The sequence below is a fragment of the Myodes glareolus genome, chromosome 14, assembly GCF_982192425.1.
Source record: "Myodes glareolus chromosome 14, mMyoGla1.1, whole genome shotgun sequence".
NCBI lineage: Eukaryota > Metazoa > Chordata > Mammalia > Rodentia > Cricetidae > Myodes > Myodes glareolus.
This window is the reverse complement of record NC_142039.1, coordinates 23,585,371-23,610,079: the sequence shown is the minus strand read 5'-3', so window position 1 is coordinate 23,610,079 and position 24,709 is coordinate 23,585,371. Positions and strand designations below refer to the sequence as shown.

Here is a 24,709-nt window from a genome sequence, read left to right as displayed (position 1 = left end):
CCACTTTCTAAATCTTAATTCCTTTTTTCTCCCTTCAGCTAAAAATATCTTTAGAGTCCGCTTCCAAGATCCCTGTCCAGGCCAGTCCCACACACTACAGGCCAATGACGTGTTCCATAAGCAGCAATGGTTCAACTGTATTCGCTCCGCCATCGCCCCTTTCCAGCGGGCTGCCAGCCCCCCAGAGCTGCATGAAGAGTGTGAGGAGAACCCCCCAGCTGGGACTCTCCAAGCCCAGCGAAGCTCGTCCATGGTTCCAGGGCTCGTGCAGGGAGACAGTGAAAGTGCACTGGAATGTGGCTCCAGTGTGCAGACCGAAGACACCAAGAGCGGGAAGGCACATCGAGCACAGCCTGGCTTGCGAAGAGCAAGGGACAAAGCTCAGTCAGGTGGCAACAGGAAAGAGACTCTGGTGTAAATGTGTGTTCTCTGGTGGAAGGCTGTTTATTTATAAATTTGTACAGTTTTTTTCTTGTAATGGGAGCATCCTAGGGTTACTCTGTACCAGCTGTAATGTGGTCATGGTTTGGGATTCTCTCTCTCTTGCTCTCTCCCCCTCCCTCCCCCCTGTTATTGTCATTGTTGTTGTTGTTAATGGCAGCTAAAGATATACAGATTACTGTTAAATTGCAGACTTTAAAAAGAGGTATTTTCATAGATTATTTGGAACATACCAACCTGGTATTTTTTATCAGAAGAAATATATATGAAACCAGTGTTGTCCTGACTCTGGGTTCACCTTGACTTCCCAATTGCAACCAAATGTGATATTTACAGTGTTTGCCAAACTTAGTTTTGTAAATGCTGAAATTCTATCAGTGTTTCTTGTTACACCTCAAATGATGAATGAAATTTTAATAATGACACCGACAATCTACATGGAAGATTTTTGAGTTTGAAATATTTCCATATTTACAGTGAAGCACTGCTTCCTTGGAAAACAGTCATCAAACTTGGTGTGTTTTCCGTTTTGTCAACTGGAATGCCTTGTGTCAGGTTTTCACTGCACATTCCTCAGTTTTCATTCATTTATTCTGCCAACTATTTAATTTTTTATTGTAAAGTAGTTTTAGTATTGCTTTTATTTTTTTACGTTGATGCCTTTTTAAAAATTGGCATGTCCTTAAAGTTTTCCTTCCTGATTAAAGTGTGTGTGTGTGTGTGTGTGTGTGTGTGTGTGTGTGTGTGTAATCGTATTAATTTTACTAAGTGAAACCAAGCCATACTGTTGAGCCAATTAAGAAAACTGCAGTTTTTACAGTGTATCATGTTGTCAGGGTAGTAAAGACCCATGGGATGACTTAGTGTACTCTAGACTACTGAGAGGAACCACAAGAAGGACTTTGGTGAAAGTTTTTGTGTTGTCTGGAAAGCAAGAGAAGGCAGGAGACTGGAATAGTGAAGAGAAGGGAAGGGAAAGAGGAGTTGTCTGAAGTAAAATTATTTGGCTGGGCCGGAGGAGCAGAGCGGAGACTGGAAAAGTGACTGAGGGTGTGTAGGAAGTTGTAGAAGGCCAGAGTGGGCGCGAACTGTATTTGCTTTGGTTTCTCATACCTGCAAATACTGAATTTGAAAAGAAACTGTAAAATGTGTTGGAAATTTGACCATGTTAGGTTAATTCTGGTTGAATTTCTTCATTTAAAAAAGAAGCTGGTGATTCTTCACTGCAAAATGTTTGTGTTATAAATGTGGTCATGCTCTTTAAAGGAGGGAGGAGGACTGAGGTCCCATGTAAGCCCAGATTTAAACTGGCGATCAGTTCAAGTCATCGTTAACCATTATGTGAAATATATCCAGTGGAAATGAAAATTGGAAAAGGCTGTAAATAGATCGATGAAATGATTTCTTTGTATAAATGAATTATATAATTAAAAAAAAAGCACACACATAATAACCCAAAACATTTCTTGTTGATATTTGTGGGGTGGGGCATCCAGTGGAACTTGATGATTTAGCTTGGGGGGTAGGTCATGCAAACCTTACAATGGTTAAGGAAATCCCAAATAATTTACCCTTTTGAAATTCACTGATAAGTAAGAAAGGACAGTAGTCTGAAATCTTGTGAGCTGTGTGATCTCAAAGGACACGGTGGAATCAGAAGTCACCATTGTATTGCAGACAGCTGACATCTTCCGGATATAGTAGTCAAGCCAAGAGCAAATGTCTTCATTCATTTGATTAAGCCCGGATTCTGATGTCTAGGTTTCTCAGCCTCCTCACTGTGGAAATTCAAATTCAGATATGTCTCTTATTCCTGTGGTGGGATCTGCAACACCCAAAAGCAAGGCACTGGTCCCATCTAGAGTATCATGGAGTTTAACTCCTGTCACGGTGGCCTTGTTCAGTTCCGGAGTTAGAGAAGGAAGCAAGTGGTTCAGATGTTGTAAATGGAGTGATGTTTTATTTAAGGGTGTCTTGCTTTGCTTCTCTCACGGGAGAAAATAAACACTAATAACAGGAGCTGAGGATTCTTCATGACCAGCTCCTCTATTGGGCAACACTCAGTGACCTCAGCTCAGTCCTCAGACTTGTCTGAGCATCACCAGCAGTCAGGGATGCTTTAAGAAATAAAAGTGACCAGGCCTCACTCACATTATTTCACTAGATCCAGATGCTGGAAGAGAGAGCTGGCCGTGGATTTTTTTGGTTACATAAGGACATTTTCATTCAAGTATATGTGATGGTTTTCCAAGACAGTCTTTCAAGGGATCCCTGACTGGCCAAGAACTCACTATGTAGCCCATGCTACTTTTAAGCTATTGTGGGCCTCTTGCCTTTGCTTCCCAAGTGCTGGGATTGCAGGTACATGCCACCATACGCAGCTCTGATCATGTATGTTTTCCATTGTTTCCTCCTAGTAATGCTGATACTATGATGACCTAGTCAATCTCTATACATGAACGATAAATAATATCTTAATGTATCTGTCCTCTTACATTACCTTAACTTGTTTAGAGTTGAAGCTGAGGTTTCTTTCTTGGCTCCCCTCAGTGAGTTCACTTACTATAAGGATAATCTCTTCCTAGGTGCTCAGCACTCTGTCAGGGTGTGTGCACACAAAATGATAATGGGAAACCAGTTATCTAGCAGCTGTTGTGATCACAGCATCCCCAAGTCACCCCGGAATCATTGAAGACTTTCCTACTGACCTGATGGGCAACTTTTGTGCTACTTAAGTCTATTTTGTGTTTAATATTGTGAGTATGCAAATCCAACACAATACTTAGTTTCAGATATATAAGCAAGGTGATAGCTCAGCCTAGAAACCTAATGCCCCTTTGTCCAGAGCACCTCGTTCCCATGAGAGGAATGCACTAGAATATGAATCTCCCTAGATCTGGAGGGAAGCTAGAGCTTCTGAATACAGAGTTTTAATTTCCACACATCTACGCCATCTCCAACCAACCACAAGACACGGACCTCATATGCAAATGGTATTCTAGTTTGCTTCTCTGTCAGTATGATCAGCACCATGATCAAAAGCACCTTGGGGCTCCTTACAAGTCACAATCTGCCATCATGGGAAACCAGACCAGAAGCCCACATCTGGAGGCAGGTGCTAAAGCAGATGTGGAGAAATACTGCTTGCTTTCTGGCTTGCTCATCCTGCTTTCTTACATAACCCAGGCCACCTGCTCAGGTAGCGCCACCCACAGTGGGCTGGGCCCTCCCACAATCATTAGTCAAGAAATGCCTGGCAGGCTCATCTGACGACGGAGGCAGTTCTTCAACTGAGGTTCCTTCTTCCCCGGTGACTCTAGTTTGTGTCAAGTGGACAGAAGCTAACCAGCCCGTGGTTACTCATATGAAGTGATAACTTAAAATCACTTAAGGACCTGTTTATCTTGACCGTTTCCAGAAAAACGTGTAACCATACAGACAGCTTAAGAGCCTTGGGTATTTCCCACAATCCCTCTGAACTCATGTTCAAATCTGCCCATGTCTTTCCTGGTAGGACTCTAGGAACCTGTAGAGTATGTATTTGTCTTTCCCATAGTTTCTCAAAGCATTGTCCTACCCTCACTTCATAAATAATTGTTTGAAATCTATCATCTTCCACGATCGAACTTGGTCTTCTAAGTCATTTGTGACACATTTGACTGTCCTAGATAAGATTTTCTCCAAGATAACATAAAAATAGAAGTACATTTTTCTTATTTTGTAAAACTGAATCTGATACCAATGCCCTCTGCTTTTGCGGAAGACGGACTGCTCAGAGGGTGATAAATATGGATCTGAAGAAAACCTTATTCTCTCCCTGGCCACAATGAGCCACAGCCTGGCAACCACAAGAGCAGGAACTGATTTCAAACATTTGACTACAGCTGAGCATCAGTTAGGATGAAATTACAGTGAATAAGAACATGTCAACATCCACAGCTTCATGATTCTTTAAAAAACGAATGTGGGGCCAAAGAAATGGCTCAGTTTGTAAAGGCACCCGCCACCAAGACTGACAACCTGTGTTTGATCCCCAAGATCTATAGAGGCGAAGAAGAGAACTAATTCCCACAAGTTATCCTCTGGCTTCTACACATGCATCATGGTAGATGCGTGCTCAAATATATAGACATGTACATACACAATAAAAATAAATGTAAATTTTAGTTAAACATTTTACTCCCATGTTGACTACTTCAATGCACTAATATTTCCTAAACAGGTGTGTTTAGGAAAAGAAAAGAAAGGAGCATCTCTCCTGCCTTTTCCTTTGTGAACTATCACTTATCCAATGGGAAGGGAAGAGAAGATCTGCACAGCTGACTAAGGGAGGAAGTAATATCCCCGTCTAGTACCTTCATGAATAATGGTTCTCAGTGTAACTTATAAATAAAGGGCCTGACACAGGCCAACAGGGCGCAGCATCTAAGCAGTCCTGCTAGGCCAAGAAAACTAAATCAGAATTTCTTCAACAAAACAGAGATGGGGTGGGTGGGTAACAGGGACGTAGGCAGTAAATCGTAGACTTTAGGAACATCAAACAACTACAATCAATCAGCCTTATTTGGAGCTAAATCAAATTCTTGAAACATTGAGGGGTTTCTGTGTAACCTTGTACTCTCCATTTGACAGGTTCGGGGTCTTTCGCTGTCAGTCAGCAAGGCTGGCTAGGTGGTTTCTTGGTCCCATTACACACTGGCCACTGGTGGAGACCAAACTTGTCTCGAGATTTGGATCCCAAAGTTTGATCCATACCCTCACTCTCCCCAACCTGTCCTGCTGTGTAGAGTCTAGCAAGTTTTCATTGTGAATCGTCCTCCCAACCTTACTCTACTATATCCAGATAGATAGCCGGCAAATGGCCTGTTTGTTAGGTGAGCCCCATCCTGGCACATGCTCTAGGGACCAGCATACCTCCCACCCAGGATCTCCTCTGCTGCTACTGCTCAGGACTTGAGGATTAGCCTTCTAAATCTGTGCCTCTCCCTCAGCCCCACTGAGCTTTCACAACTACACTTGCCTCTCACTTGTGTCCAAGAGCCCCAAATGTCCAGCTACCCCTACACTTAGTGGAAACTCACCATGCCTCCCTCTTCAGAAGCCTACAACCTTCCAAAGACACTTACTCAGCTCCTCTCCCAGCAGCAGGGGCCTGACTCCTTTGTGGGAGGCTTTCTTCTTATCTTTTGTGCCTGCACATTCTCCAAGTTCTCCTTCCTCCCCAGCACCTTTTCTTGAACAGCCCCTTTTGTGAGCTTATCTCTTGGTATTCAGTTGATGAAACTTACTGGCCAGTTTGATAGCCTTAAGGAAAAAAGGTCTTTACAAAGTGATTCATGTCATTACTTCAAAGTCTGTGAGCCAGTCTGCTGGCTCAGTGGGCAAAAGCTCATGCTACCAAGCTTTACCTGAGTTTGATCCCAAAGACCATCATGGTCAAAGAAAGAACCCACTCCCACAAGTGGTAGGCATGCACGCGCGCGAGCACACACACACACACACTTGCGAGCGCTTTTAAAGTTTCCAATTAAAAGAAGCTTGTGCCAGGCCGTGATGGTGCACGCCTTTAATCCCAGCACCCGGGAGGCAGAGGCAGGTGAATCCTGTGAGTTCGAGGCCAGCCTGGTCTACAAGAGCTAGTCCCAGGACAGCTAGGACTGTTACACAGGGAAACCCTGTCTCGAGAAAGAAAGAAAGAAAGAAAGAAAAAGAAAGAAAGAAAGAAAGAAAGAAAGAAAGAAAGAAAGAAAGAAAGAAAGAAAGAAAGAAAGCTTGTAATAAGAGAGTTTGGAAAGATAGCTCAGACAGAAAAGTGCTTGTCATACAAGCATGAATACCTGAGTTCATGTCACCAGAGCCCATGTAAAAAGGCTGTACGTGGTGGTGAACACTGAGCATGGGGGAGGAGGAGACAGGAGGATCCATGATGCTCACTGATCAGCCAGCCTAGTTTTACTGTGATCCTCAGAGCCCAATAAAAAAAAAATTCTACCTTGTAAAAAGGTAAAGCATTCCTGAGAGACAACACTTGAAGTTGACTTCTGACCTACACACACACACACACACACACACACACACACACACACACACACACACAGTTTGAAGGGTCACTCCTGCCATGTAGTTACTCCATGTGGAGGCATCTTGAAAGCAAACAGCAACCCTCTGGAGCATCAGATCTGTTTGCATTTTGTCGACAGCCTCCAGAGTGATAAGAAACAAAATTGTGTTCTTTATAAATTATCCAGTCTCTGAAATTTTGTAACCGCAGTGCAAATGAGTTAAGTAAATGTATCAGACAATATTATTCCACCCTAAAAAGAAATGAGCTGGCAAGATGAGAAAGCACACGAAGAAACATAAATTGTGTGATATATCAGGGGCCCAAAGTCAACTGGAAAAGGTTACTGATAGATTGCAATTATATCACACAGCAGATGAGGCAAAATCACAGAGACAGTAGATCAGCAGATGTCTGGAAAGGGAGGGGGACTAGAGAAAGGGGGTTTATGGGGCAGTGACAGAGTTCAACATGATTCGCTTGCAGTGGTCGATATAGAACTTCTCGCACTGATCAAAGCACATGGAACACTCTTCACCAAGGAGACCTTCATGTAAATCATGGATTCTAGGTGACGATGATGGAATAAGCTCAGTCTGTGTGTGAAAGCAAACACTTCCACAGTGCCAAGGAGGCTGTGCATGTATGTGGACAGGGGCATATGGGAATTCCCTGTACTAGGTACACAACTCAGCTGTGCTTATAAACCTGTTCTTGAAACATGATCGTGTGTGTGTGTGTGTGTGTGTGTGTGTGTGTGTGTGTCCAGAGATCAAAGCTAAGTACCTTCCTCGATCACTCCACCTCATTTTCTAAGAAATGGTCTTTCATTGACCCTGAAGCTCACTGACTTGGTATGGCTGGCCAGAGAGCCCCGTGCATTACCCATCTATGCCCCTCCAGTTCTGGGATTATGGACGTGGGCCACCCCTCTTTTTCATGAGTGTGGGGATTAAACTCACATGATTCACAAAGAGCATTTTATCCACTGAGCCACCTCCTCAGCCCCCAAAACAGTTTCTATTTAACAAATAGAAACTATCCAGACTCAGAAGCCATGTCTGAATTTCTGTTAACTAACTCCACAGCTGTAATAACGCTGTATAAACTCTATAGGCAGAAACTGAATGCCAGTGTTCAGCACTGTGATCTGAGCCTGTTCTGGTGGTCTGGGTCTCAGCCTTCACTCTCTCATGGCTCTCAAAGGAATTCTGTCCAGAAGACCAGGGCCTAAGCCAGGCGAAGCTTTTGAAAGAACAACCAGTAGGCACTGGTCATCCTTCCAAGTGCAGAAGCTGACTGGACCTAGTCTACAAGGCAGAGGACAGAGCAACCAGGGGAGAGGGAAGAGACAGGTTTCCTGGGAGTCTCAGAACAGCATCCCATCTGGGTGAGGAGATTCCATGGCCCAGCGGAATCGAACAGGAGTTGGGCTGTTTGTGTTTCTGTCTGACTCATTCTGGCAGCTTTTGTGTCTGCTTTTTGTGTCTCCCTTCTCTTCCCTGCCTAGGAAGGGAGAGGGAGGCAGCCACATCACCGAAGTCAAGGACACCCTTTGGGACTGGACTAGATCAGTAGCACACCCCTGTCCCACAGTAGAAGGCATGTATGGTGAGGTCATGAGCCAGCAGACCACCATCTGTGGTTGAATGCACCTCTCTTCCCACCAGGCCTCTCTCAGGCATCTCTCTTCCCGCCGGGCACGTCAAACCTTGCCTGTCAGTTGAATGTGACTGGGGAGGTTGGCATCAGGACTAGGCCTCTCTGCACACGCTGAAAGTGCTGCAGGGCTGGAAAAAGCTGTCTGTTATCTGACATTGTTTACCTCTGCCAACCACAGAGTGCAGGCCTGCTGGTCTCCACATCTCCTCACCCACGGCTCAGGCCTGAACAAGTCTCTATCCTGGGGGACTGCCAGGTGTGAGCTCAGCTCTCAGCTCCCCAGCTCCCCACCCTGGGGGCCATGGAGATTCTGTGAAGAATAAGGAGAAGGAGAGTAATGTAAATAAGCCAGGAGGGAGAGGGAAGCAGGTGAAGCCATGCTGACTCCAGCCAGTAGGGAAGTAGGCTTGGGGAGGCAGACCACGGCCTGCACTTACTTTCCCTTTTCTATCTCTTTCAGAAGTGTGTTAAGGGCTCTTGGTACACAAGACTGAGGGAAGAGGTTTGGTGGAGCCACTGCCTTGGAGGAATATACAAGCTAAGAGAGCCACAAAGCAGGCCACAGGGCAAGCCTTGAGCAGGCTCGCACATTGAACGCTGGGATGAGAGCACATGATATTTTCTATCCAGTCAAAGACTTGTAGAAGTGCACTTCTGAGGTGGCAGAAACCCAAAACACCTTTCAAACTTTCCGGTCCCAGCAGGCCTGTGAGCCCCACGTGCTCTTTGCAGACCTCCACTGGTCCCAGCAGGTACAGGCCTCTTCCAAAACAAAGGAAAATAATGTTGAGGCCTATAAATACACATATATACACTCCCTCTCTGAGAGCAAGCGGGGAGGGGTCCGGATTTATGGAATTACATTTGCCTCCAGCCAAGGAACACGGGGCTGTCGTTTCCACAATGGAAACTGTTTGTGACATTCTCTTTTGTTCTAACTTGACAGGCAGGTCCGCCACGGTGGAAACACTCCAGAGCTTTCTGATGAGTTTTTCATTTGCAACAACAGACAAGAGCAGCTGCTGGGTTTACAGGATGATAAATCTATTGCGTGAGATGATTCTAGAGTCAGAGATTGGTAACTCCAGCCAGGCTCAGGGTAGTGATGGTCATAGAGTTTTTTCTCATTCTGTGGCTCCAGCCGGGAAAGTCATCCACGCCCGTTCTCTCTTTGCCACTGTCCAGTGATCTGCCCCTCCCTCAGCACCCAGCTGCCCCTTGCTCTTTGGAAGCAGCCTTCGCTGAGTGAGCTGCAGAGCTGGTCACTGCCTATACTGGCCCCTTCTCGCCCTGCCAAGGTCTCCATTGCTACTGCTGTGATCTTACTTTTCAGGCAAGGCATTGCTTCTACTAGCCTACAAGTTTATAGGCCTTTCTGAATCTCCACCTTAGTATTTTTCCTGACTGGGAGAATACGTTTCAAGTTCTTCTGTGAACAAACCACAGAGGCTGCATGATTTTAGCTGTGCCTTAACAGGAGTTTATATCATAAACAGCCAGCGGATCGAAGACGCAGCCCTCCATACCTGAGATGACCCTAGGTAGCCTTCCTTCACAAAGGTCCCCAAGGTTCCCAACTCCAGAGACTTGGGCATCCCCACAATGCACTAGGGCTAACGCATTAGAATAAGACCAACAGCATGTGGGGAAGTGACAGTGAAATTTCTGAGTCCAAGTCACAAAGAAATGCTGCCACTCTGGCTTTAATTCTCTACTCTGAAGCAAGCCATCATGTCATGAAGACATTAAGCTGCCCTGTGTACAGGTCTGTGCCAGGAACCAAGGCCCACAGCAGCCAGCCAGTAGATGCTACGGTGAGGAGGCCCAGTCAAGCCTTCAGTATTGCCCCACCCTCTGGGGTCTCGGCTGCTGCTCATGAAAACTGTTAAGATGGAACTGCTCCATGCTGTGTTTGAAAGTGTGTGTTTATTATTGCTTTAAGCCCTGAAGCTTTTGTAATGTTGATTATAATACATGTGTGTGGGCTAACAATTCATATCCTAAAGACTATACCAGGCTGTACCTGTGGTGGCAGAACTACAGAAAGCCAGGCATCCGTCCCCTACTATACCGGTCAAACCAGAGGAAATGAACAAGAAGTAAATGTCGGGACAAGACTCAGAGGCCTTGTCTCCTGAGGCCTGAAATAGAGGAACAGGCCACATAGGGATCTATTAGGTGTTGTTCATGGCCTAAAACCTGAGGCCTAAATACTCTGGAGCCAAATCCTATGTCCCAGGGACACAGGCAACTGACCTGACCTGAAATTTCCCAATTGTACTCAATCTGTCTACATTTTTGTAACAGTGAGCAGACCTTGAAGGGAGTCAGTTTGTCCCTGGACATATGGCTCCTGGGAGACAGTGGAACTGCCTCTGGTCCCTGCTGAAAGCATGTCCTAGTCTGTTTTCTGTTGCTGTGTTACACACAATGACCAAGGAAAACTTGGGGAGGCAGGTCTAGTTCAGTATACAGTTTACAATCCATCAGGAAAGGAAGTCGGGACAGGAACTTAAGACAGGAACCTAGAAACAGGAGCTGAAGCAGAGACCATGGAAGAACATTACTTACTGACTTGCTCCCTCTGGCTTGTTCAGCTACCTTTCTTATCTACTCCAGGCCCACCTGCCCAGGAATGACACCTCCAGTAGTGTGCAGGGACCTCCCACATCAATCAACAGTGAAAGAAATGCCTCACAGATACACCTGCAGGCCAGTCTGACGGAGGTGACTTCTCAATTGTGTGTCAAGTTGATGACTGAAGGTACTTATTACAATGAGCCTCTTTTTCCTCCACCTTCTTTCCCCCTTGCCTCCCCATTCTTCTGTCTCCCTCCCTGCTTCTTTGCTGCCTGTCTCTCTCCAAAAGTAGAGTCGTCTGGTCATCCTAACCCTCAAAGCACAGCAGCGATACAAAGTTGTTCTCAGCATGTGAATGGCAGCCACGTAGCCACGTGAGAAGACTGAAGAGGCTCTTCCCAGAGACACATCCTTGACATTCATCGTCAGGTCCTGAAAGCCCCAGTCGTCAACTCCTGCCCCCTCCTGACTAAGCCGTGTGTCCTAGTCTCATTTCTGTGGCGGCGATAAAATACCCTAACAAAAAGCAACTCTGGGGAGAAAGGTTTATTTGACTTACAATTCCAGGTTATACTCTGTAATTGTGGGGAACTCGAGGAATCCAGTCACGTCACATCCAAACACAGAGATAAACAAATGTATGCATTCTTAGTACTCCACTGACTTTCTCTTCTCTTACGCAGTCAGGTCCCCAAACTGGGACTGGTGCTGTCTATTTGCAGAGTCGTCTTCCCACATCAATTACAGTCATCATGACAGTTCCCCCTCACAGGCACACCCACGGGCCACCCACAGGCCACCCACAGGCATGCCCACAAGTCACCCTGCCCTGGACTTTGTCTCTGGAGACTCATCCCTGGGTGATTCTAGGCTGTAGGAAGTTGATAATTGAAACTAACCACCCCACTGTGAGTTTACTCTGGAAGTTAACTACATTTACGTAAGCTTCCCTAAATGTGGCCCAACAGTGTCATCTCAGACTCTTCAAGGCCCTGCTTGCTCTAGTCTTGGCCTGAGATGGTCAGTGGCTACTGCAGCCAACCCCCCCAAAATTCTCACAATTCCAAGTCTTCAGAGTGTTCACCTGTGATGCTTTTGGCCCTTTAAGGGGCAAGCCACGCCCACTCCTGGCGACCCCCTCACCTCTCCCGTCTCCCCGCCATCTTGGAACTCTTCTTGGGGTTGTGCGTCTCTCTGTCTCTCTGTCTCTCTGTCTCTCTCTCTCCCCCCCCTCTCTGCCCCCTATTTTCCCCTTCCCCTCCATAACCCTCTGAATAAATATTTCAATCTCACTCTACATGTTGTGTTTATCCACATCTCTGTCTACTGCCCGCCTGCCATGTGTCTGCCTGCCGCCACATGGCCTGCTTGCCGGGATCTTGCAGGGACCCACAACCAGTCTTGGACCGGCAGATTGCAAGCCACTCTCCTGGGTCGCGCGGATTTTTTAAAGTATAAAACCTCCGTGTGGTGTCTGCTTGCCGGGACATCACCACACACACACGCGCACGTACACACACACACACACACACACACACACACACACACACACACACTTGTAGTGGAGGAGTGTAGGTGTCAAGCTGGGGATGTGGTGACGGGTAGGAGCCTGTGATCATTTTCATTATTTCTCATTTTAGGTCTCTGCACTGCCCAAATGCTAACTTGTATCCCTAAGTATAATTGTCTTTATTATAAAATTAATATTTTCTCCGAACTTTGAAATCAGTGTTGGAATAATGTGACCTAAGCTCACGAATGAAATAGTCTCGACATGCACTTTGGGAAGCCAGGAGGGTGCCTAAAGGGCGTGTCAAAGGGATCGACAGTGACTCTCTATACCTCACCCCCCTCAAGGGTCAGTGATGGAGACACATGTGACTTACATGTCAAGATATCATAGACAGAGATAGCAAAGTAGGGCTTCCAATCTAAGTTTCGATTTGAATTCCCATTGCTGTGAGCTCTACTCTGGATGGCCAGGATGACTTTGAATTCCCTCTAGCATGTCAGGTTGAAAGCTATCCTTTAGCCTCATCCAATGACTAGCATGGAAAAGGTCAGTGAAGCCAGCTCATTCCAAGTTTGTGTTTATTTTAGGAATAAATTTAAGCCAATCCCTAACCATTTTTTCCTGGGTCCTTCTACATATGGTTTGATTTTTTAAAAAAAAAAAAACATATCTTATTTCTTGTAGGGAAGCAGGGTGCACATGCAATGAGTGGTCAGCCTGCAGGAATTGCTTCTCTCCTCCTGCCATGGAGGTCCCAGGAATCGAACTGAGATCATCAGGGTTGGCAATGGGTACCTTTACTCTGAGCTATCTCACCAGACCTTATTTGAACTTTTTTAAGGTTCACCACTGTTAAGATGCTTATTATCTGAAAAGGGTGTTGTATATAGAAAATTAAGGGAATTTACCAAAATTTAAGCAAAATTCTTTGGCTGCTTGGGTCACATATGAGAGATGATGGGACTGCAAGAATTTCAGGCAAGATCGCCATTTCCTGTCCATTTGCCCCTCCAGTTCACCTGAGATGTGTTCAGTTTCTTCTGTTCTCTGATTAGAGGGCTCACTGATTCCCTTCTACCTCACAAACCCTTCCTGCTCCCACCTCCCTGACCTAGCGACCTCTTTCCCTAGAGGGAAATCCATACAACTAAATATGGGCCTGAAACACTGACTGGGCTATAGACTCCTATCATCTGAAGATCCTAGGCCTCGAGGGATGGTCATGGCCCCTGTGTTTGCCTGTCCTTCAGGATCCCTCTGGGAAAGCATGCAGTTCACTTGGTCCTAGGCCAAGGCTGAGGTCATAACCCCTTTGGGGGTGAAACGACCCTTTCACATGGGTCTCAGATATCCTGCATATTTACATTATGATTCATAACAGCAGCAAAATTACAGTTATGAAGTGGCAACAAAATAATTTTATTGTTGGGAGGTTACCCCAACATGAGGAACTATATTAAAGGGTCGCAGCCTTAAGAAGGTTGAGAAACACTATCCAAGGCTCAGGTTTCAAAGGGGTGTTGGCTTCATACCTTGAGAGGTTATTAGTCCTCCACAAGTGTTACCTTGAGGCACCTGGGAAACCCGTAAATTTAGGTATACTGTCTTAGCCACCTCATACTAGGCCTCACACCTTGAGTGGCTATTAGTCCTTCCCCTCCCCCTGCAGGAAAGGGGAAGAGGAGAGAAGGACTGGCCTTGGAGAAAATCACATCCTCCTACAGGAGTGTGTGTGTGTGTTCAACCAACCAGTCATAGGTGTTGTTCCTTAGTTACCACCCACCTTGTTTTGTGAAAGAGTCCCAGGCATTCACTTGTCTACCTTCCCAGCATGGGTTACTTGTGCCCAGCATCACAGCCAGCCTTCCACACAGCGGCTGGGGACTGAACTCAGGTCCTTGTGCCCACATGGCCAGCACTTTGTTGACTAACGTATCTCCCAGCCACTTCTGTCAGACATTTCTCTCTTGAGAGACTTCTAGGGCATAGTAAGACTTGTAGGAGGCTTTTCGTCCAGTTACCTGGCTTTAGAACCCACACGTTGCCAGATGACTCGATTAGCTGTGGAGTTTTATTGAATATGGGCCCCAGGTTCTTCTTTCAGTTAAGCTGAACTTCAAGTCAAATTTCCCTGGATCTCAAGAACAGAAAGTTTTCTCTCATTTTTAAAGTTAGGTCAAAGAGTGTCAAGTCCCCAAAGTCTCCCTTTGTCCCTGGTTCCCCTTGGCTGTGCTGAAAATCTGTAGGTCACAGATAAGAAGTGACTCCCCGTACTTTTTTGATGAGCAAAGAAAGCGGTTCTAAGACCTCAAGGAATCCTGCGAAAGCTTCGGTAAAATGAATCAGAAAATTTGCAATAGAAACTTCAGGAAGTCCCTGGTGTGGCTGGGGCCAGGCTTGCACCTCTGACACAGACCGTGACCTCTTGTCTGGATTTGAGCAACGGATGGGAAGCAAGTGGTATTCTGTCCCCTTTGAGTGACTTCCTTGCTGGAGGTGTGGCTGGAGCCAAGCCAGAGTATAGTGTGCAGGACCAGGAACAGAAACGGGGAACTTGTGATCTTAGCTGTTCCAGTTTGCAGACATCCTGTCTCTCCTATGAGCTCTGCAGGAGACGCTGGTCAGTCACCGCTGTGACCACGGCCTTGACCTTTCTCAGTAGCATGAGAGATTAGGCTTATTTTCCAAAGCTCATTTATTGAATAATCACACTTTCACATTTAAGATACATTATCTCCTTGACATTTTTAATCTACACTTCCCGTATTTAAGAAGTGTATTTTAAGTGAGCACCTTACGTCATTGTTATAAGTGGGAAACCAGCTTCCTTTGCTGAAAATGGAAGGAAAGAGTAACAATAAGCTACTGCAAGTAAAATCGTGTTCATGGGATCTGAGGCTGCATTTGTTGACTTCCTAGGGAAGGCCTGTGCTCCTCTTTCTCTTTGCCCACCAAAGCCCTAAGATCATCTCAGAAGCCACCAGGAGAACATGTCTCCAGTTTAGGAAAACACTGCATTTGAACAGCTCTGCCGTCTTTTCTGGGGATACCATCTTGGCTATGCACCCCACGACTCCTTCCCAGCTGCTCTCGACACTTTCTGCAATAATTAGAACACACGCAAAAACACAATTCCCTGGTCTGCAAGTGCACGCTTTAAATAACCTTTATTTTTTTTCCACAGCCAGCGCACAGAACAAGAGACCAGCATTGTGTTTTGAGAGAGATAAAGGACCCTGTTTCCAAAATCCCCTCCTGCTGGCTGAGACAGATACCATGGTGGTTCCTGATAGGAAATCCCCTTCTGCCTCATGGAAAACCAGAGAAAGAAGCAGAGCAGCCCCAATGGAGGTGACCAGCCTCCACCCAGGCTCCCGTATGTGAAAATTTTCCATCAGTACAGGCTCGAATTCTGTTTGGATGCAGGAAGTTGCTGCTGTGCCTTCTACTATGGTTTGAATGCAGCTTATAGCCCAGAGCTACTATGGTAGAAGCAAGGCCCCCGTGTAATGATATGGAGAGGTGATGGGCCCTTTAAATGGTGGGGGAAGTGGATCAGTGAATAGAGCTCTGACAGTGAAAATGGACCAGAATTTGAATACCCACCATCTGCACAAAGCCAGATAGGCTCAGAGACATCCTGTCATCCCAGCACTTGGAGAACAGAGACAAAGGGTTCCCAGGTAAGCTGGCTAACCTCTGGTCCAGGTTTAGTGAGAGGTCTACTTCAATAAATACAGCAGAGAGTGATGGAGAAGACACCTGACATCAACTTCAGGCCTCTGCATACCCATGGGCTTGCATACATGCCAACATGCATATACACATGTACAGTATGCATATACAATGTACACATATGCATATGAAAAAAAGCCAAACAAACAAACAAAATTCCCTAAGGCCTGATTTGGTTCCATGCTCAGTAGGAATTAATGCCCATCCTAAGGGAGTGGGTTACGTCTCTTGGGATTGGATTAGGGCTGAGAGTGGGTTGTCACAAAATGCTCAGCATCTTCCTTCGGCATCACTAATGCTTTCGCACATGCCCCCACCACGCTACCATCTATCGTGCTATGATGCAGCATAAGACCTTCAGCAGAAGTGGCTGCCTGACTTTGGCCTCTTTTCAACCATCAAATCCATGAATGGAAGAAACCTCTCTTCTTTATAAAGAACCCACTTGTGTATTTTATGATGGCAACAAGTGGACAAAGAGACTCTCTAAAATGTAGCTGATTATATCCCTGGGAGTGTCAGTACCAGAAAGATGAGAATCCCAAGGTTGTTTTTAAAGGGACTCAGAATAAACATTTATCCTGGCATCCATGACCTCACCATGAAGAATAGAGGAATGATGGATCATAGTAGATGAGACTATCAACATCCACCTCATCTGGATGAGTGGGTCCAGGCAACAAGTCCTAACATGACAAGACCAGTGAGTTCATGTTAGTAATGGTGGTGATCCAACTGTCTTCTAGCTGAGGAAAGAACACACATGCTGGCCGTCTGTTTACCCTGAATTGCATATCATACATAATACACCACATACATCCTTTTCTTCCCTTGTCTGGGAATATTTGCAGTTGGGCATCTTTGCATTAGAAATGTTTATTGGAGCACATCAAGCCCTGAGCACACGGGGCAGCTCGCTCCTGTACTGAAACCTGCTGGTGGTGCGGGAGAATTGTCTGTATTCTGTCAATCAAGTTTTAAATAAACGCTGATTGGCCAGGCAGAAGGTGTAGGTGGGAAAACCAGACAGGAAATGGAAATGATGCAAGGAGAGCAGGAGAATTCTGGGGAGGAGGAAGTTGATTTCTCCCACTCCTGCCCAGATCACCAAAGCAGCAGGATGTGAGCTGCCCACTGAAAAAGGTACTGAGCCACATGGCTAAAATAGATCAGAAAAATGGGTTGATCAAGATGTGAGAGTTAGCCAGTAAGAAACCTGACCTAATGGGCCAATCAGCTTTATAACTTAAAGGGATCTGTGTGTGATTTTTCTCTGGGACTAAATAGCTGGGGGGCCGGACGGGACAAAAAACCCCCAACAAACAAACAACCTCTCATGTTACATGCTGGTGACACCTCATCCCATTCCATCCCCTATCCAACACTTTCCTTTCTCTTCACTTCTGTCATCTTCCTGCCCACACCAGATTGAACCTATAGAGCAACAGGTCAGACTATATGATTGGTCTTGAACATCGGCAAGGAATGCATGGTGGAGGTCTAACTCAGTTTCTCAGCTAGGTAGGGGAAGAGTAGATGATAGGAAAAAGAAAAACAAAACAACCATAACAACATGAAAAATAACTAGCATTGTTTTCTACAAACACATCAATTTTATAAAGCTTCCCTACAAATTTAAAACTGATTTTTTTGTTTTGTTTTGTTAAATTCTCAAGTATGAGAATTTCCACTCATAGGCATCTTGAAATTTCTCAAGGTTGATGTGGACTTTTCTATCCCAATGGAAAGAGTACACAGTGTATTGTTGTGTAATCCAAGATACTTCATTTATAAAATAAGAATACAAGTTGGGAATGGCGCTCCATTGGTAGAGTGCTTGCCTAGCAGGAACAAAGCCCTGGCTGGGCTCCATCCCCACCATCACATGAACCAGACATGGTGACTTGTGCCTGTACTCCTAGGAAGGTAGAGGTGGTTAGAACACCATTCGAGGTCATCTTCAGGTACGTAGACTGTTTAAGGACAGCCTGACCTTCATGATACTGAGTGGAGGCGGGAGAGAGAAATTGTTTTGGAAATGAGCCCCATGCTTTCCTCACCTGCTGAAGGTAATAAATTACTCTCTACTTTTCTTGACTGTGTGTAACTTTGGTTTTGCATCCATTGAGAGGTATGAACGCAGTGCTTTCAGTTACAAAAGTTAAAAAAAAGAAAAAATCCCTTTCTAACATCCATTAATCATAAAGAGGGCCATGTTTGAGACACGATAATGAGTGGAAATCCTCAGCTACCCAATGTTGAGAATTCGAGCAAAATCTTTATTTCCAATAAAACAAGGCTCTTGAAATAGTCTACAAATCTCAGAAGAAGGAAAGATTGTTGAGTCTCTCTGTGGCATGGCTGAAATCTCCTCTGCATGTCTCTCCCACCTGTCATACCCTTGACCTCTTGCTGACTTAGAATGCAGCATTCTGAAGCTTCCACACACAGCCCTAATTTTAGCCTTCAAGCTCCTGGGAGCAGGTAGGCATCGCTCTCAAAGGCAGCTAGCTGCTCTTCAATCCGTTCCATTACTGTGCTGCAGGTCTTCTCGAAAGGTGTTGGTGCAATGGCCTCTCAGATCTATGCTGCTGCACACACAGTAGGTCTTCTTGTCATTCTTGACTGGACAGGCTTGGGAGACTCACTTGTGCCCAGAACTGAGAGCAAAGGAGATCTCCGAGTTCTTTGTCACACAGAGCAGAACCTTTGGTGTTGAGATAAACGGAGTGAGCCAGACCAGCTGTCCCAATGCTGCGCTCATTCACATGCTAGTGGAACTGAGAAACTGAGTGAGGAACGAGAAGAAAAGCAGAGTGAGAAAGAGTTAAGGAAGGCCTTGTGGTAAAGAGCGACAAGATAACAGCTCTTCCTAGGGGGGCTGGCATTTATGCTGAGATCTGGGAGGTAAGAAGGAGCCTGGGTGGTGAGGCCAGTTAAAACAGAGAACCTGAGGCATCAGGGAACACCCCACCCTTGCCCCTCCTGACGATTTAGCTCACCCTCTGGGCCAGCCTGGATAAGAGTCCTCCAGATTGTCAGGCTGCCTGGCCTCTTCCCAACAAGACCAACCCAGAAGGGTGTGGCTGAACTAGGTACAAACCTGCCCTGATAATCACCCTGGAAAGGAGGTTCATCTTTTACAAGCCCTCTGGATACCATTAATGGTAGTTATTTCAGACTAGGATATCAATGAGCTTAAAAAAAGGATTAGGTAGCTTAAAGGCCTTGCAACCCATTCCCACCTACATACAGCCAGAGAGTCTTCTCAAAGTCACACCATTCTGCTCACCATCTTCTCTGAGGGACTGGATAGAAACAGAGTGCAATGCAGTCCCAAGTCTCTAGGAAACTTGAGACTCCGATTCCCCTAAGCCAGCAGTGCCCACCTGGTCTCTAAAGCAGTTAGATGCTTTAAGAACTAGCCGAGGGGCTGGAGATGTATAGTAAGTACAGTTGCTAGAGTGTTTACCTAGCAAATGTGAGGCTCTGGGTTCAATCCCCAGGACCCTAGAAACTGGGCACAGTGGCACCTTCATCCCAGCGCTTAAGCAGTAGAAGTGGGGAGCCCCAAGTCATCCTGGGCTACGTAACAAGTTTGACGCCAGCCTGGGACCACCTGAAGTCTCCAACAGTTCAACAACAGTATCAGTTTGAAACTTTTATCTTGGTCGTTTTGCCCAACTCCAGTCGATCGTGCTGTGTCCAGCTCCCCTGCAGGGAGTTCCTCCTGAATCTGCGGGGCCTAGCCACCCCAGGTGGCCATCTCTACGGCTGCAGCCAGTCTTTACTGAGGGAAGAAAAGCAAAGAAGGAGAACAAAGGGACTGAGGGAGAAGCGGGGAGGGGTGGAAGAGCTCACTGCCCCTCCCACACGGGCTCGCCTCTCTGGGCTGGGCATTGCTTTCTGTCCTGGTGTTTGGGAAAACTCCTGAATCTTAGCTCTCCTTGGTCAGCCTGCCGCAGACCAGGTGCTACAATAGCTCAGAAACTCCCCTTGACTTCGAAGGATGTTCAGTTGGGGGAAGGAGAGAGTAAGGTATTCAGAACTTGTCTTGGGTAGGATGTGAGGGAGAGCTGGAAAACCCTGGGTTTGTGGGGAGAGATGAGACAGGCTTGCCTGATAGCCAGCTCCCCTGAACGGAGTGGAGGAACATGTGCCTCCCACGCTCCCAGCTCTTGGCCAACATTGTCCAGGCACCAGGGAAATCCTGGGCTTGACTCAAAGGCTTAGAAACAGTACGTTCTGCCCTGTTTCTATCAAAAAAAAAAAAAAAAACAAACAAACTGGACAAGAGACCCATTGGCTGCTCAGTGGCTACAGGCTTCTGAGAACTCTGGTGAGGCAAGAGGCCACGTGTCCTGTTAGCCAGGACAGCAAACAGTGACAGTAACACCTGACCTGATTTGTGGGTGCTGGGGTGGGGCTCAGCCTGGTCCCTAAATGCCTAGTCCCCACTCGCCTCCTTCCAAACTCCAGAGGCTCTCTTGGGCTCAGCTGGTTACTAAATCAGCCCATTCCTAGAAGCCCTACCTCTGACTCATTCTCAGCTCTCATGGCCACAGGTTACTAAGGCAGCCCCCCACCCCCCAGGCTAGCTTCATGCTATTTCACTTCCTCTAACCTCCAGGAGCTGTTCGCCTGCTCAGACACAGGCACGCATACGCATACCTAGCATGCAGAAGGCTCTGAGTTTCACCATAGCTTGAATCTAGACTTCCCACTAAAGCTGAACTAAAGTTCTGAACCCCGGTCTTCAATTCTTAGCATTACTCTGAAGGTTGTGGAAGGTCACACAGCCCCGCTTCCCACTTGCATTCTCTGCTTCCGATGCTCGCACACCATACGACCTAGCCTTCTCTTACCTTCCCCTCCATAATGAACTGCAACCCTCTACAAGCAAGAGCCCAAAACCATCCTTGGTCCCTCATATTGCTTTTTTTTGTTCATTTTGTCAGAAGGACAAGAAATGTAATCGATACGCTTCTTATTTAATCAGTCTATCAATTTTCATTGCATGTTTATTTATTGATTTTGGGTGCACAGTGTGGAGGGAGGGGTCGCGCCCTGTGCTGCAAGTGTTGAGGTCGTAGGACAGCTGCAGGAGTTGGTTTTTTCCATCCACCTTATGAGTCTTAAGGATTGAACATCAGATCTTCAGGCTTGGCAGCAAGCGCTTTGCTCGCTGAACATCTTCTCACGGCATGCAGAAATGGCAGAGTGCATTCTGCAGGTCCACTCACCACCCTTACTTTTTTTTTTACCACTCTTTGCCTATTTCCTCTGCATAAAGTCAAGCTTTGAGTAAACGGAGGCACATGAGCGTCACTGACCTTCCTAAGGCTACACAGCTGGTCAATGGCTTTATCAAGATTTGAGAATTCCACGCGTCTGACCACTGAGACTCTCTGCAGTGGTTTCCACCCTGGGCCTTATCTGTAACCCCCTTAGAAAGGTGTTCGCTTTTAGTCCCAGCCCTGGACTCTGGAACCAGGTGCCTGCGCGCGCAACCCTCCCCCCCCCCCCTGCCCCATGTGGTCGTTTATAGCTACCAAGCATCTCACCTCCCTCAAAGGGAACGGGCTTGTGTACTGCCTTCCTCCAAGTCCCACAAGAATGAACAGCACCCAAGAAGTCACTTGTGGGGTGACCAAAGAAGTGAATGGAGGTCACCAACACCTCCGCTACGCTGCCATGAGCCAGGCTACAATAATGAAGGAAGGTACGGCTAAATACGGCTCTTCGAGAGCACTGAGCGCCGATGCCCGTTTCGGTAGGAAGTCAGCTGGGGTATGAAGACAGAACTCTGGGATTAGTGAAAATGCCAGGCACAAACCTGTCGGCAGGTGGTTGGTGGATGGGCATCGGCTACAGGTCACCAATCCTTAACACCCCAAACTCCCAAAGCGAGTCAAGCAGTTGTTTGGCCAACACACAGGCCTCCCACTACTGGAGAGCTATGCAGCTGAACGCTTGCCCCATAGATTCTTTCCATCCCCTTGGAGGCAACCTGCCCAGGGAACCGAAAGAGAGGCTGGCTGTGGGGGAGTGCCTAGTAAAGTCATAGTTTCCAGGGGCAAGTTAGAGCAGAATGTCTCAATCTTGGCTTCTTAATCTTGGCTGAGCAAGCACCTGGGGAGGTTAAAAAATACAACCACACCCAGCACACCCAGGCCTCTCCCATACCCACTGTTGGGGGGGTGGTCAGCGTAGGGGTGGGCACACGGGTGGCAATTTTTAAAAGCTTCTGGGTGCTTCCATGTACTCAATAATGACAGGTGGCTGTCCTCACAACTAAAGCCTATGACATTTATCCTGTTTAACAGATGAGTAAACTGAGGCACAGGAGTCTCACAGAGTTACTCAAAGCTGTCAGCCAGCGAGTAGCTTCACCAAGATTGTAGGATTGCCAATTTCTCCCCCTGACCACCAAGCTGTTGTGATGTTTTGAAGTAAGCATAGCACAATGGCAGGGGGTACTGGGAAAGGCTGGGCTGAAAAGGGGAGCAGTGGGAGGACCTGGGGTGAGGGAGCAGCTGTGCATCCCTGGAGATAGTAAGCACCCCCAGTGTAGAGGCAGGAGCACCTGGGATGAGGGAGCAGCTGTGCATCCCTGGAGATAGTAAACACCTGTAGATAAGCAAGAACTTGCTTGCAGAAGTGGTGGCCTTTGGACCCTTTCCCAGATCTTTGTCAACACAGAGAGAAACCCAGGGAGGGGCAAGGTGAGGTCATCTGTGGACTGAGCAGGGTGGAGCCGCGAGAAGAGACTTCATCTTCGCCCCCTACAGGATGACTGTATCTGCTCTTAGGGAATGCAGGATACGACAGCCACATTTAATGACCTTACAATTTCAGTGGAAACAAAAGAGAATATTTTATTTCAGTTGTTCCTGAGAATCTGGAACATCTGCTGGGGGTGAGGAACTGGACCGATTACTCAGTGTTAGACCGCCTGATGCTCTTCCAGAGGAGTACAAGTGAATTCCCAGCATCCACAGCGGTCGCTCACAATGGCTTATAACTCCATCTTCAGGGGATTCATCATCCTCTTCTGGCCCCCACAGGCACTTGCATACATCTGGTACACACACACACACACACACACACAATAAAAAATAAAATATTTAAAAATAATTCAGAGGATGGAGAGACGCCTCAGTAGTTAATAATGCTTGCTGCCCACATGTGAAGACCGAAGCTTGGATCCCAGAGTCAACACGAAAGCTGACTATCACCCCCCTCATGCCTGCAACCTTCGCGTTGAGAACGGTGGAGACAAGATCATGAGGACTCGCTGGCTGCAGGCTTAGCTAAAAGAAGAAAGCTCCACATTCAGTGAGGGACTCCACCTCAGAAGAACAGGACAGACATGATAGATGGGGGTTCCTAATACCTCCTCTGGCCTCTGCAAGAACACACAGGTACTTAGACTCATTCACATATATGACAAACATATAGGTTATACACACACACACACACACAAAGAATTTCAGCGGTGGGGAGTAAAAACAACAGCTGAAATTCTATGAATGGGTCCAAGCAGTCCGATCTGTAGGATTTATCATGTCTGTTTGTGTTTCACATGTTTATCGGAACAGTGTTCCAGTGTCCCAGCGTGTGCTCACGAAGGCAGAGGACAGTTTACAGCACCCACTTCACACTGTAGATTCCAGGGCTCTGACTCGGGTCTCCAGGCTTGCTGACAAGCATCTCTAGCCACTCAGCCATCTGACTGCCCCCCTTAAATTTCCTTAGATCTTCCCTCTGTGTAGTCTTAGGCTAACCTCAGACTCTCGGTCCTCCTGCCTCGACTACCGGCGTGCTAGAATTCAGGCTTGCACAACCACACCCCGCTGTGTGACGTCTAAGTTTTATCTATCCCACGTAGCGCAGAATCTCCACATTGCTAAACCGAGGAGTGACCTGCTGGGAATGGAGGCTTACACAAGGATGGTGATAGTCACGGCTCTTAAACCCTAGAAAACAAGAATGAAGCCCCTCTCTCCACTCTCGTCTCAAAACTCACCTCCTTGTTGAGTTCATCTGTCTTACAATCTCTTTTAACCTTGACAATATTCTGAAATCCATCCCTATCAGACTAGAGAGCATGCCTGCAGGTACTGGAGCCCGGGGGGACCTGCTGTAACAGTGCGTGCACGGGGAAGGCTGTTTTACAGCAAACATGCTAGAGACTTCACAGTCTAGGTTAGGTTTGAGGAGCTTTTCTTTATTTGGCGTAACCAGGAATTACGAAACAGGTACACTTGGCTAAGAAGTGTGCGAAGAACAAGAGACTTCATTCAGAGAGGCCTCACTCAGCACCGAAAGTGTGCCAGGCCCACCTTGGAAAGGCTGCCAGGAGGAGATGCGAGACAGGGACTTTGGATGGGGACTGAGTCATCAGACTTGTCAATAATGGATATAGACACTAGGGGTGGAGCTCAGTTAATTGGTAGAGTGCTTGCCTGGCGTATACACAAAGCCCTGGAGGTGTCACAACACGGCATAAACTTGGTGTGGTGAAGCACACCCATAATCCTAGTTTTCAGAGTTAGAGGCAGGAAGATTAAACTGCATGAGAAAGCAGCCTGGGCTACATAACACCCTGGAAATAAGGAAAGGAAAAACCTAAAAATAAGGATTAAAGAATTGTAGGATAACCCAGTGAACACAGCATACTATTCCATACACAGAAATTAAAACATGCAGAACGA

General features: G+C 46.7%; 1 protein-coding gene and 1 long non-coding RNA gene across 3 annotated transcripts in view; one reads left to right on the top strand and one right to left on the bottom strand.

Moving 5' to 3' along the window:
- The window catches only part of Net1 (neuroepithelial cell transforming 1), a 34,568-nt gene extending 32,667 nt beyond the window's left edge, over window positions 1-1,901 (top strand). For both annotated transcript variants that reach the window (XM_048460667.3, XM_048460668.3), the window contains one exon: window positions 39-1,901. In XM_048460667.3, the coding sequence (XP_048316624.3) occupies window positions 39-418 (380 nt within the window). In that variant the 3' untranslated portion in view covers window positions 419-1,901. The remainder of the gene's footprint in view (window positions 1-38) is intronic.
- Window positions 1,902-18,250: 16,349 nt separating this feature from the next.
- Window positions 18,251-19,782, bottom strand: LOC146891949 (uncharacterized). The gene is made up of 2 exons (XR_015004949.2): window positions 19,465-19,782; window positions 18,251-18,780 (listed from the first exon to the last, which is right to left on the bottom strand). It is a non-coding gene; the product is annotated as an uncharacterized LOC146891949 (long non-coding RNA).
- Between the last annotated feature and the right edge of the window lie 4,927 nt (window positions 19,783-24,709).